The sequence below is a fragment of the Diabrotica undecimpunctata genome, chromosome 3 (genome assembly GCF_040954645.1).
Source record: "Diabrotica undecimpunctata isolate CICGRU chromosome 3, icDiaUnde3, whole genome shotgun sequence".
Lineage (NCBI taxonomy): Eukaryota > Metazoa > Arthropoda > Insecta > Coleoptera > Chrysomelidae > Diabrotica > Diabrotica undecimpunctata.
In genome coordinates, this window is record NC_092805.1 from 33,066,846 (window position 1) to 33,081,077 (window position 14,232).

At 33.8% G+C, this 14,232-nt stretch overlaps 1 protein-coding gene across 2 annotated transcripts in view; it reads right to left on the reverse strand.

Annotated features, from left to right (window-relative positions):
• Positions 1–415: 415 nt before the first annotated feature.
• Positions 416–14,232, reverse strand: part of LOC140435542 (uncharacterized) — a 52,503-nt gene continuing 38,686 nt past the window's right edge. For both annotated transcript variants that reach the window (XM_072524288.1, XM_072524287.1), the window contains exons 5-9: positions 12,682–12,762; positions 12,456–12,624; positions 9,204–9,295; positions 2,818–2,973; positions 416–1,803 (exon numbers count right to left, since the gene is read on the reverse strand). In XM_072524288.1, the coding sequence (XP_072380389.1) occupies positions 1,483–1,803; positions 2,818–2,973; positions 9,204–9,295; positions 12,456–12,624; positions 12,682–12,762 (819 nt within the window). In that variant the 3' untranslated portion in view covers positions 416–1,482. The remainder of the gene's footprint in view (positions 1,804–2,817; positions 2,974–9,203; positions 9,296–12,455; positions 12,625–12,681; positions 12,763–14,232) is intronic.

Here is a 14,232-nt window from a genome sequence, read left to right on the forward strand (position 1 = left end):
TAGTTTTCTTGTAAATTTAGTACATTTTTGTAAACATCGACGTCCTTTAGGAAGGACAAACATACCTACTTCATGACACAAATTGTGAAAGTAAAATTTTTCGATTTTAGTTTAGGCTTATTTTTTTTCTAACTTACTTTGTCATCATCATCTAGTTATATTTCATATTAGACTATTTAAAAAAAATCAAGCTAGTTTGAGAGTTGTTAGAGATCTCAAAACGTAAGAAGAATGGTCATCACGAAATGATTTTATAATAATCCAGTGATGCATCTAACTTTATTGGTATATGACAACTGGGTAATTGCCAAAGATGGTACAAAAATAATAAGCAATATATATATATATATATATATATATATATATATATATATATATATATACAATATATATATATATATATATATATATATATATATATATATATATATATATATATATATATATATATATATATATATATATATTGATGTACTCCAACTTGAGTGCTGTTAGGTTGTATAACCAAAACATGGAAGGAGTTGATAAGATTCTGTTTAATCATTATTCTTCAATTTAAATTTTTATTTATTTCGATTATATTTTTTCGTTGTATACAGCCGTATTCATACACCGTATCTACTTTCAAGTCACTAAAACTTGTTTGTGTAGAAGTAGGAGTATATCTTTCATCTATTTAAAGTGGAGTTTTGTTTGATAAAACCATTTATATTGTTTAATTTAATTTTTGGGGTAAGTTGATACCTAAGTTTCATATTTTACCAATACCTTTGTCTTTGTCTTTTTATAGTTTTCTTTTTTTCTTATCAACATATTCTAAGCCATGTGTTATTTTTAAATTTTATTGAAGGTGTATGTTGTTAGAACATGCCGCTGGGCTGATCATGTAGTAAGAATGGAGACAGAAAGATTGCCGAAAAGAGTTCTAGATAGAGAGTTATTACAAAACCCAACAGCTGGGTATAAGGTGCTAGAATGATAGCATGTAGTTTTCTTCGCTCCCGCTATCGGTACAAGTCCCGCGCTCCCGAGCATTGTACATAAGTGGTTGAAAAAATTTGGCATATTGTTGTCGTTAAATGAAGGATTCCTCTGGTTAAAAAGTTTCCTATTTACCAAAAATAGTCAGTATACGAAAATAATAAACCTTTCTGGCCTTTCTCGTCAATAACTAAGTGGTAATTGCTCGTAGTCTACCAATGTAAATCAACGAAGAACTTATGAAACGTACATAACATATTTTTGAAGCATAAAGACATATTTTTAAGGTTAATTTTCTACACTAACTTGCCTTCGAACAAAATTGAAAACTTTAACTTTAAGGGACAACTTTTATATTCAAATGAGAGTTGTGTTTATTGTAACCATTGTTAATATTTAAAACAATAAAAGGCTATTTAAAAGTCTTGTTAACAGTGGACAAATATCACTGTAAACAACAAAATATATCTTATCTTGCTCTATAATTCTGCAGCAATTACTTCAACTGTAATCAAAGAGCAAATACCTAGCTAAAGAACTAGGCAATTCAAAATCTTGTGCGCTATGCAAAAGTTTAGGACCTAACATTTTTCTTAAGTACAGTCTAACCTGGCGTTTTAGGGATAAGGGATATTTTGAGAGTTCCAGAAGAGCAGATTTCTGTTCTGGGGATAGTATCGTGTTCCGTCTAATCATGCAGGGATCGAAGGATTCAGAAGATTCGAGTAGAAGGAAAAATATGGAAGGGCAGTTATTGGAGATCACGTTTTGTAGACTGTTTAGCATTCCGTCTGGATCTCTGAATTGTGTTTTCATTACAACCTGTAAAAGAATTTCTTTATTAGAACATGGACTATGATTTGTTATAAAAATAATGAGAGCAGACTCCAAAGTTTTATTTACACCCAAAAAAACTACTACTAAGTCGTATCAAGATAATATGTGATAAAAAAAATAAAATTGGATATTTAATTTCGGATAAAATCGTTAATACATAAAATATTCATCTCTAAAATCTCCAAAAGAACACATCTCAAAGATAGGACCAATGCTATCAGTAGAAAGTGATGCTAAGAAAGTTTTTAAAGAAATTAATAATTTTCCCATTCTAGCAAAATGCAAATAGACAAATATGGGGAAAAACTATGAATATTTCTGGGATGGGGGATTATTTATCTACTCTTTCCAAAACGTTATTGATACAAAAGATTCTTCACAAGCCTTGGTGGTTTGTGAAACTGTTAAAAATATACCAAATTAAATTGACAGAAAAATAGTAGTCATATCTTAAGCAAAATAACTATAACTAACATAAAACTTTTAAAGCAATTATCTGTGCACCAACGATAATAACTACTCAATATAATTTACCTTGATTAGATGAGATTGAGTAACACAAGATGCCGAGAAGATCGGAGTCGGCAACTGGAAAATGCAAGCAAGGGACAGAACAGAATGGCGCAGAAAGCTTGAGAAGGTCAAGGCCCTCTAAGAGCTGTAGCACCAAGATGATGATGATGAAGATGAGATTAAAGGCACAGAAGAAATATATGGAAAACATTGAGAAAATGGGAGTCCGAAGAGAGTGAGATGGAGACTAGTTGATGATCTATATACAATTAGGATTACACATTATTTTATAGTCAAAATATTTATTTCGACTGTGAAAATTTAACGGTGACTAATGTGACTTAATTTTGTAGTTCTTTTTGGGAAAATTCTCAAAACGAGAATATTGTTTAGAATATTCCGTTTTCGATTATTACCGAAAATATTTCATCACTAGTTTGAAGTAACTTTTAATACTTTTACCATTTTTTTGAAATATATACTGACCCTAGCTCCATATCGAAGTAAGAGATGAACTACTTCCACACTTGGTTGTTCATTGCTAGCCAGATATTCCACTAATACAGGCCTCAGCTGCGAATTTCTGTCAAACTCGTCACTGTATACTTTAAGATTTGGATCAGCTCCAGCTTCTAAGAGCATCTGAAACAATTACAACTATATAATATATAATCAATTTAAGCTTTTCTAATTATAATGGAATCAAAATATCATAATTGGAAACTAACAAGATTGGAATGACTTTGTTAACCAAAAAAAAAATAGATTTATAAATTTGCAGAACGTTTTCAATTCTATTAGATCATCTTGAGTTGAAAACGTCTATATAGTACGAGGTCTGGCGTTTAAATAACGAGACTTCGCAGAAGGCGTCCTAGAGGGGAAGAGTGGGAAACGAATGCAGCATTGGATAGCTGGAAGTGTCTACCCTTTCAGTACGAAAAAACGTTTTTGTTGCTGTAGTAGTATTTTTTCTGTAGAGCTTAGAAAAGAACGTGTTTTTTCTCGTTCCGATAACAATGTGTGACGAAAAACATGAGCAACGGATTAATGTGAAATTTCTCGTTAAATTAAAAAAAAAACTCCAACTGAGTGCTATAATTTGTTGAAAGAGGCCTATGGTGAGAATTCTTTAACTCGTGTGTGTGTTTTTGAATGGTATAAACGGTTTTCTGAAGGCCAACAGAGCTCCGAAGATAACCAACGTCCAGGTCGACCTGTCTCTGTTTTAACTCCGCAAACAGTGACCAAAATAAATGAAATTGTGCGCGGAGATCGTCGTAGGAGCATTCAAATGATTGCTGAGACTGTATACACCGATAAATACTCTATCAGAAAAATTTTACATGACGAATTGAGCATGAAGAAAGTCTGTGCGAAGTTGGTACCAAAAAATTTGACCCCTGACCAAAAGCTCGTCCGTGAACAGATCTGCTCAGATTTTCTTGAGGGCTTACATGAAGAAGCTGAATTAATGGAAAACATCATCACTTGCGATAAAACCTGAATATTCAAATACGATGTTGAAACTAAGCGATAATTCATGCCCTGGAAAACTCTTGCATTGCCAAGAATGAAAAAAGCAAGGATGTCGAAATCAAAATTTAAAGACATGCTAATCGTTTTTTTCGATATTAACGGCATCGTGATGACTGAATGGATTCCAGAGGGTCAAACTGTAAATCAAACAGGGTCAAACAAAACTTACTATTTGAAAGTTTTGGCAACGCTGCGAGAGCGAGTTCCTAAGAAACGGCCGGAGTTGTGCTAAAACAAGCCATAAATCTTGCACCAGGACAATGCACCTGCACATAACGTGCAGTCTGTAAAGCGTTATGTAGCCGCTAGAGTCATTCCAGTGCTCGAACATCCGCTGTACTCGCCTGATTTAGCATCCTGTGACTTTTTCCTGTTTCCGAAGATCAAGTCTGCCTTAAGAGGAATCCGGTTCGAGTCGATGAAAGAGGTGAAGCGAAAAACGGCAGAGCTCTTAAAAGCTCTAACAAAAGAAGACTTTCAGCATTGCTTTGACCAATGGAAAAAACCAATGCAACGGTGTGTGGCGAGAGAAGGGGAATATATTGAAGGAGAGCATTCGATTGTAGAATAATTTTTAAAATAAAACTCTCTTCCATAAGCAGTCTCGTTATTTAATAGCCAGACCTCGTATATATTATTATAATTAACATTATAATTAATAAGACACTAGATCGATGATAAAGAATTACATTTTTTAAAGGAAAGTACAATTTACCAGCTCGAAAAAGGGAACCTAATGCCCTGAGGGAACCAATTTAATTTCCCTTTTAAATTTTACTTTATTTAACGTTTTGATCAGTTCTAGGTCAGATGGTGTTTTTAAAACGTCTTTACATCAAAACGTAAAATTTAACAAAAGTACAATTAAAATATGTATTTGCAAATTAATAAATAAAATTCATGACAAAAAAAATATTTTTAAAACGAAGCTTCTATACTGGCGTTGTATTACTCTTTCTCTATAGTAAAATGCTAAGGCGAGCATCACGGAACTAGTGACACAAGAAGGCGTTACTGATAGCGTCACGAAAAAGCGGTTCTTCACATTTATTCACTACTCTATATAAATTCGTTTCTAGTCAATTGTCTAGTCTTTCTAGTCTTCTGAAAAATATATTTATTCTAGGCACGTTTATATTAAATACTAACACATATATACATTAAATGAGAAGCAAAAAAATTAAAAGAATATATGTCAATAAAAGAATGTTTTTGAGTATGAATATTTTGATATGATATTGAATCATCTGGTTAAATTTTTATGACACTTCTCATTTTAAAATAACTTCATATAATTACAAATAATATTATTTTTAAATATCTTTAATTAATATGTTTAAATAATTAAATTTACTATCAAATGATATTTATTTATATTTTATTATTAATTTAATATCTCGTCTAAATTTGACAGGTCTGTCAGAAGTAAACAACGTATGCTTTGTTATTACGTTAGCCGGTGGTATTAGGAGCCAACATAATAATTTATTGAGTTATTTTAACACAACACAAATGGTTTAAAATATAAATATTAAACTTACTTTCTTTACAAGGAAAAGACAGTTAAGATTTTATTTCACGTATAGGGAGCTTGCGCATCCGTTTATACGTATTTCAGCCCAATAGGCATCATCAGAACGGCTTTCGCAAGCGCTCTGAACGTGAAACAATTCTTCTCTGTCTTAGGAAGCAACTATAACATGGCTTCGTATAGACGCAATGTAGCGACATCTGATAATAAAATCGTAGACTAATTTTCGAAACCAAATTCAAGAATTCCGCTTTAATCTGTGCCTTCTAAGAATTGCAAGGCAAAAACAGACGTTGATAAAGGTGTTAAGAGCTTTCTTTCTTTAATTTTGAAAATATTATTTTAATTTTAGAAAAGGTACATAAAACATTGAATGATGTTTCGCCCTATTCTATTGTATCGCCTACTATACCATATTTTTTTTAAATAAGAGGTTACGTCACGGTTACATACTTAAATTTTTATTTCGGATATTTAAAGCAATACCACCTGTTAGTTAAGTTTTAATTTCACCTAAAAATAGACATTTGGTAGAAAGAAAATTTTGGCAAAACTCTCAAAACGTGTTTCATTTTTCTACGACTAGACAACAATAGTACATATTATTACAAATATCTATTTAAAGCAATTATACTATTTTGCTGCCAGGTCATTACGAAAATTCCCGGAAGAAAACAAAGTATTTAGTATATCACTAAACGTGGTAAAAAATCGACACACAAAAGAAAATAAAAATAAGAGGAAGAAGCAACATATTATGAGTGATTATAAAGAGCTTATTTTTCTTAAAGTGCCGTCTCCCTACAAAGGTTGGTAATCATAATGGCTGTTTTTATTTTTGAACTTGCTGTAAATAAATTAATCGAACTGCATTAATACCTATCACGTAGATTCTTCAACTAAGAATGTTGCCTTCGCGTATTAAGAGTCTTAAAATTTCACATTTTGGTCCTTTTATCAGGTGGATAGCGGGTGGATACTTGTCTGCAATTCCGGCAAGGAATAGGTCCACTTCAGGAATACCATGTCTAAACCCAAAGCATTTCCATCTTCACCCTTTCCTCCCTCCACTTACAAACCAACTCGCCAACACGCACTAGCCAAGCGTGGCGTTTTAATGGCTTAAAACCCCAAAAGTTATTTTTCATAAAAGACGAAACTACTGAACTTCCTTCAGTTTTCAGTGGCTTTCAACACTAACCAAGGTGGCAATTAGAACATGTTTGGAGCAGAGGGTGCTAAGAATACCCGGAAAAAATTAGGCTACTACAAAAAGCGACAAATGCGTATTACTTTATACAATGTTAGAACTCTTATATCAGACCAGAAGATTATGGAACTCGAGGAAAAGCTGAAACAAATAAAATGGGACATTATTGGCACCAGCGAAATAAGACGAAGAGGAGAAGCCCCAATTACTCCTTTATCAGGACCCGTATTTCATATTAGTGGTAAAGAAGACACTTCAAAAGGTGGAATAGGATTCATTATACATAGAAAACACATACAAAATATAGTTGAAGTTATTAGCATAAGCCCCAGGATTGTATATCTCATCTTCAAACTAAATGCAAGATATAGCCTTAAGGTAATCCAGACATTTGCTCCAACGACTACCCACTCGAATGAAGAAATTGAAGAGTTTTATATATTATACAAATATTATACAAAGCATATTACACAATCATTATGGGCGACTTTATTACGAAAATGCGGTTTAAACAAGATGATGCAGAAGTAGAAATGGGTAAGTATGGATATGGCAAAAGAAATGTACGAGGGCAAAGATTGCTGAACTTCTTACACTAGGAAAATTTATCCATGATAAACTCCTTTTTCGATAAAAAGCCTCAGCATAAATCGGATCAGCTCAGATGGCAGTGTTAAAAATAAAATAGATTATATCAAAACAAACAGAAAAGAAATAATCAAAACATCAAAGTACTCAACAAATTTTCAATAGGAAGCGACCAGAGATTAATTCGAGCTAATATACTATTAAATGTCAAATTGGAAAGAACACAGGTGATCCCAAAAACAAGAAAAAAGAAAGGGATTCCCATAGAAAACAACGACCTGTATGAAGATACACTAACCAGACATATAAAAGACTTGCAAGATGAAATAGATGTAGATAAAGCAAATTATGGCATAACGAAGGCTCTAAAAGAAACGGAAAGCGGGTGCTGCCCGACCGTTCTAACCCATAAAGAAAAACTAAGCCAAACTACCAAAGAGCTAATGGGTGAAAGAAGACAGCTGATGGAAAAATACGACTCCAACTACGCAACAATGAAGAAATTAAATAAAAATAAATAGAGAAAACAATACCAGAGAAATATTTAAAATTAGTCAAGAAAACAAAAGTTTAAAAGTTTTAAGTCAAAATACGAACAACATGGGGAACAAAAATATGTACAAAATAAAAAACAAAGATAGAGACAATATTAAAATCCTTGAGGTTGTCGAATCCTTTTATCGCGAAATGTATGAGAGCACCAACGAAAGGCAAGATCAGCCTCTGCCCAAAATTACAAACCAGGGATCAAAATTAATGCCAGAAATAACTCCATACGAAATAAAAACCGCACTTTTAGAAATAAAAAATAAAAATTTACCTGGCTATGACAGAATAGTGATCGAAGCGATCAAACTAGGTGGAAATAAAATTATCCAGGCTTTGACCAAGCTTTTTACCGAATGCATCTACCAAGGAAAAACTCCTTCCCAATGGAACAATTCAGTTATTATTTTATTACATAAGCAAAGAGACATAACTGATTTAAAAAACTACCGTCCTATCAGTCTGCTTTTACACATGTATAAACTCTTCACAAAAATTATCAAAAAAAGACTGGGAGCTAAATTAGACTATCAGTCTAGAGAACAAGCTGGATTTAGATCGGGGTACAGCACTAACGACCACTGACTAGTGAGTTACCTGTACTCACTTATGAAGCGGAAACATTAAAACTCCTACTACTCTCATGTACGACAGGACATGTCGCCAGATTATCAGACAATCGATGGACAAAACGTATTGTCGAATGGAGGCCAAGACAAGAAGCAATACGGAGCAGGGGACGCCGCCCCACTAGATGGACTGAAGCGTTTAGCAATAACTGGATGTAAACTTAGCAATTACTGAATGTAAATCGCACAAGACAGAGACAGATAACAAGAGCTGAGGGAGACCTATGTCCAGCAGTGAACGCATACAGGTAGATGATAATGATCAGGTGGCCTAAATATTCCAGTTTTTTTGTTTGTATAGTGATAATTAGTTCTGCTTCTTTACCAACTTTCTCCAGTACTTCTTTATTTGTAATTCTATCAGTCCATGATATTTTTAATACCCTGCGGTATAACCAGAGTTCCAAAGCCTCGATTTTTTTTAAGAGCACAAGAATCCAAAAGTAAAAATAGAAGTGACAAAGAAGAATATATCATAGAAGAAATACTAAAATCTAAAAAGTCGGAGTACCTAGAAACAAAAAAAAAAAATAAACCGTTAGTTGCGTTTCTTTAATTGTTATTTTCTATAAGTGAAAAAAACCTATAAAAAAATGACAATAACACAAAATAACTACAAATATAAAGGAATTATGTGGAAATCACATTTAAAGGCATACAGAAGATAAATAAAATAAGAGAGAAGCTTAAGGGCAAAAATGTAAAAGCTGTGAAAATAAACGCAATTTTTAATTTAGCATAATTTAGCAAGTACCAAAAACACTATTTAACTAAGGGAGTTATGTAATGTTAGGAATTAACCAAAATGTTAAAATGAATGTATACTTACAGTCAATATTTCAAATCTATTCGGTATATTATCGGCACAAGCTACGTGAAGTGGAGATCCAATTATTGGAGAACTACAATTAACATCTGCACCTAAAATTAAAACAAAACTTGTTTAAACTCCCTAAAAAATAAAATTATATATTTTATTGGAATGTAATCACACACATTCCTTCTAAGAAATTGATTTGTTAATGCAGTGAGGACTTGTACACATTTAAAAACGCTAAAATCTTTGTAAACTCTCTTTTTTCATATGATGCCTTTTTAAAGTTTTAGCCTTCAGTGATTCCCATGGTTTCAATCAGGCACAGCTGATGATAAAGGAAAAGTATTCTAATTCAAATTAGAAAGGAAATCGTCTACAATAATTTTGCTAGTGTATTGTTTCTGCAACAACTGGATCGCTTAAAAAATCAAAATCTTTTTTTCGTTATTTTATTGTTTCTAATTTTATATACAACATCAACTTCCCAAAGTAGAAATGCGAATATTCATATTGACCAAACCAAAATTCAGATTTTTGCTCTACTCTGTGCCTTCTATAAATTCCAAAGCAAAACAGACGATGCTAAAGGTGTAAATATCTAAGCAAAAATCCTTGGCGAATTGGTTTCTTGTACTCATAAAGAGTAAATCGAATTAAAAGAAGACAGTTAAGATTTGATTTTACGTATAGTGCCTCCGCTTATACGAATTCCATACTACCTACAGAAGTTCTAAAAGCGAAATCAAGTATTTTTCGTCAAAAGAAGAAATAATAAAATGATGGACGCTATAGCGACATCTGAAAATAAATCACCAAAGTAGAAATGCGAAGATTTCTATTGACGAAACCAAAATTCAGATATTTGCTTCAATTTGTGCCTTCTATAAATTGCAAGGCAAAACAGATGATATTAAAAGTGACAATGGACCTCCTCAAACAATAAACCTCTTTTTAATTCCAGTGAATTTGTGTCATTTTGTTAAGCAAATGGAATAAAACCAGTAAACACACCTCCGTATCACTCTCAAAGTAATACTGCTGCAGAGAGTAGTGTTCAAATAGTAAAGAAAAATTTGGAAAAGGCCCTGTTAAGTAATAAGAGAGAGGAGATTAATAAACAATTAGTTATCCAGAAAATTCAAAATTTTTTATTCTCTTATAGAACAACTCATTCAACGGGTAAAGGGATTTCTCCGAACGAAAGTGTTTTTAAAGTTCGTCCTAGAACTAGATTTAATATGTTGAAACCTTCTTGTCATAACAGTAAGCATTCATTGACTCCAACCAATAATGGTCATACCTTGCGCATGCAAATAATATGAGAAAAGGCAGATGTGATGATAGAATCCCAGATTTTGACGAGACCCAAAAGTCAGAAACTTCTCTAGTGTGAGATAAAATGACAGTGTTACGTGACAGTGTTACGTGACAGTGTTACAATTGAACCCACAGTGAATCCCAATTTAAGACACGAATCGGTTCAATTAGAATCAAAGAAGCCCATTCCAAGTTCATCACAAGAAGAAATAAACCCATCTCTACCTAGAGATGAAACATCCACGGATTGCAATATTAGGACACGCTCCGGAAGATTAGTAAAAGCTCCCATTAAGCTTAATTTTTAACGAGAAAGGAGATGTTATAAATTAATCCTGCATCTGAACAGTAAACACTTGGGAAAAATTAGACAGGCTTGGGCGAGGTTGTGTCTTGTCGATCAGTAGCTCCGAATGTCCACGCTGCTATTAATAATTAAATTATTTGTAACCATTTTATAAGTAAATAAATAGTTATGTTTTGTTAGTCTGTGCTTCATTAAATACACAACAAATAGTTGATGTAGGGTCATTTTTGTTTAAATAAATAAATAAAAATCTTGTTTGCGCTGTATCCTAAACGTATGAATTAAGAAAATAAGTCCATACTTTTATATCGTCTAAATCATTATTCCATCAACCAGTGTATTTTCTTAAGTAAAAAATAATTTATAACAAGGATAGGACACAATTCATCAACAAACTGACAATTGCAGGACCATCCCATTTTTGTCTCGTATACATTTTACTCCCATGAGTATGGACGACATTCTCCCAGGCACGATAGCCCCTGCATGTCATGGCAACTTCTTCTTCTTCTTCAGTGCCTTATCCGGTCCGGATGTTGGCGATCATCAAGGCTATCATGGTTTTGTTGACTGCTCTGCGAAACAGCTCCGCTGAGGTCATCCCAAACCATTGTCGGAGATTTTTCAACCACGAGATACGACGGCGTCCCGGTCCTCTTCTGCCAAATACTTTACCCTGCATAACAAGTTGAAGAATTCGATATTTTTCTTCGTTCCGCATCACGTGGCCGAGGTACTCAAGCTTGCGTTGTTTAATTAAATTAAGCACTTCTTTTTCTTTTGTCATGCGCTGTAGGACCTCAACGTTGGTGACATGGTCCACATAAGATATTTTTAGTATCCTTCTGTATATCCACATCTCGAAGGCTTCGATTCGTTTTTCAGTGGCTTGCGTCAGTGTCCAGGCTTCAACTCCATACAGTAACACTGGAAGAACGTAGCACCTCACTATTCGCATCTTGGTTCCCAAACTGAGATCACTGCAGCACAGCAAGGATCTCAACTTAATAAATGTAGACCGTGCCATTTCAATTCTGGATCTAATCTCTTGAGCGTAGTCCCATTGTACGTTGAGGGTAGTTCCGAGGTAAGTGAATCTGTCGACTCTCTGGATCTCTTCGCTACCTGCCATTAGTGCCCCGGGATCTAAATTTGTACGGCTGACAACCATGAATTTAGTTTTCTTAATATTAAGGTTCAGTCCGTATGTTACGCTCACAGTTCGCACTCGGTCTAGTAAGGCCTGCAGATCGTTTAGGCTGGTTGCTAGTAACACAGTGTCATCGGCGTAGCGGATATTATTGATGTATTCACCGTTCACTCGGAGTGATATTATTGATGTATTCACATCCGAGTGAACGGTGAATACATGGCAACTTCCTGAGTTAAAATGCCGTTTTTGGTTCCCAGAATCAAACTTGAGCCCTATGGCTTAAAAGGCCAATATCTTGGCCACTTAGCTTTCGCCGCCACATAAAACAAGAAAATCAGAAACTTGGTTAAAATTAGAAGCCTGGTTAAAGTTGGCTGGTAGAACAATATTACCATTGAATATTTAATTTTAAGGAAATCATATTGGCAATTAAAATATTTTTTGTACATATATTTTATAGTCACTATCAAATACATCAACAACCTACCAGACTTGATTAAAAGTTCAACAACTTTGGGATCTCCTTTCAGTATGGCCAAATCTAAAGGACTGGGTTTTCCAAGATCATACTCTTCGTCGTAGTTTAATTTGGCACCTTGTTTTATTATAAGGTTAACTATTTCGTAATTTCCAGATAGAACAGCATAATGCAGAACCTAAAATATTTGTTTTATGATTGATGCAATAAACAGTTTTAAGATATTTGTGCATACCGTTCTGTAGTCGTGTCGTTCATCTGCTATTGCATTGACATCAGCTCCAAATTTTAATAATAGTAAAACAGCTTCCATACCCTGCAACAATAAGAAATACTTTATCAAAAACAAAAACATTAAACCGTCAGCTCATTCTTTAAAGAAGTCAAAACCTGAACAAAATTTTAATAATGTATTAATATAACATAATGCAATATAGGTAACACCTCAAGATACTTTTTCTGTCTATTTTGTGTGCAAAGCTTGTTTTTAAGCGTTGCCTATTATCATGTTAACAAGTCACTGGAATGTTGCACGGTAGGTATCGTCATGAAACAATTTTATGACTATTTGATATGTCCAATGACTAATGCTAAGCACACAGGACGGTTGTTTTCGTCAAATCCAGCTTATTTTTCTATGTTAGCTAATGATTAATTGCAATAAGCGGCATTTTTTACTTTAAGGGTGTTAAGGTTTCTTCTTTGTCAACCATTTTCCATCCACTCCTGAATGTAGGTCTCTCCCAATTGCTTCCATCTTTCTCTATCTTGCGCCAATCTAATCCACTGTTTGACTGCCACTGTTCTTATATCATCTACCCATCTTTTTTGAGGTCTTTCCATGCTTCTTGTTGTTGTCCTTGGTCTCCATTCTAGAATTCTCCGTGTCCACCTGTTGTCATTATATCGGGCTACGTGACCTGCCCAGCGCCATTTCATTTTGCAACTTCTTCCACAATATCCCTAATCTTCGTTCTACGTCTTATCTCGGTGTTGCTAATCTTGTCTCTTAGTGATATTCCAAGCATGATTCGTTCCATTGCTCTCTGCGTTGTTTCTAATTTTTTAGCAGATTTTTTGGTAAGGGCTACTGTCTCCAAGCCTAAAGTACAAACTGGCAGTATGCATGTGTTATACACCTTTTTCTTTAAGTTTATAGGAATGGAGGTGTTTTTCAAGATATAAGCTAATTTGCCGAAAGCGCCCCATGCCAGTTGTGTTCTTCTTTTGATTTCAGCATCTTGATTTGGTTTTCCTAGTTTGATAACATGACCTAGATATACATAATGTTCAACATTTTCTATGGTATGATTTTGTATTGTTATATTTGTCTGGTCTCGGCTCAGTATTTTTGTTTTGCTGTAGTTCATTTTTAAACCTACCGCTCCTGAAACTGCATTTAATTGTTGTAACATGTTAAGGATTAGGCCTATGTTTTACGTCTATATTAAAGTAGATGCGAAAATAGTATACAGACATATAAAACTTTAATACTCGTAGACGCGTTTCTGCGAGAGACTTCTACTGCATAATACAGAATGCCAGCTGATGAATCTTTAACATACCAGCTTTTCTCTAGTCGAAATTTCGTCTAGCTTCCCAGATGAGTCAAACGGTACTAACATCAGATTGGAAGCCAGTTATTGTAACAAACAAACTTCAGGCAAATCTAAGCAGTATTTAAAATTGGTTAACAATGAATATATACTACGAATAGATGAGACCCAACCTGCTCTAACCTTTGAGAAACATGTCCACAACTATCTTTAAATGTGCAAATTCTGCT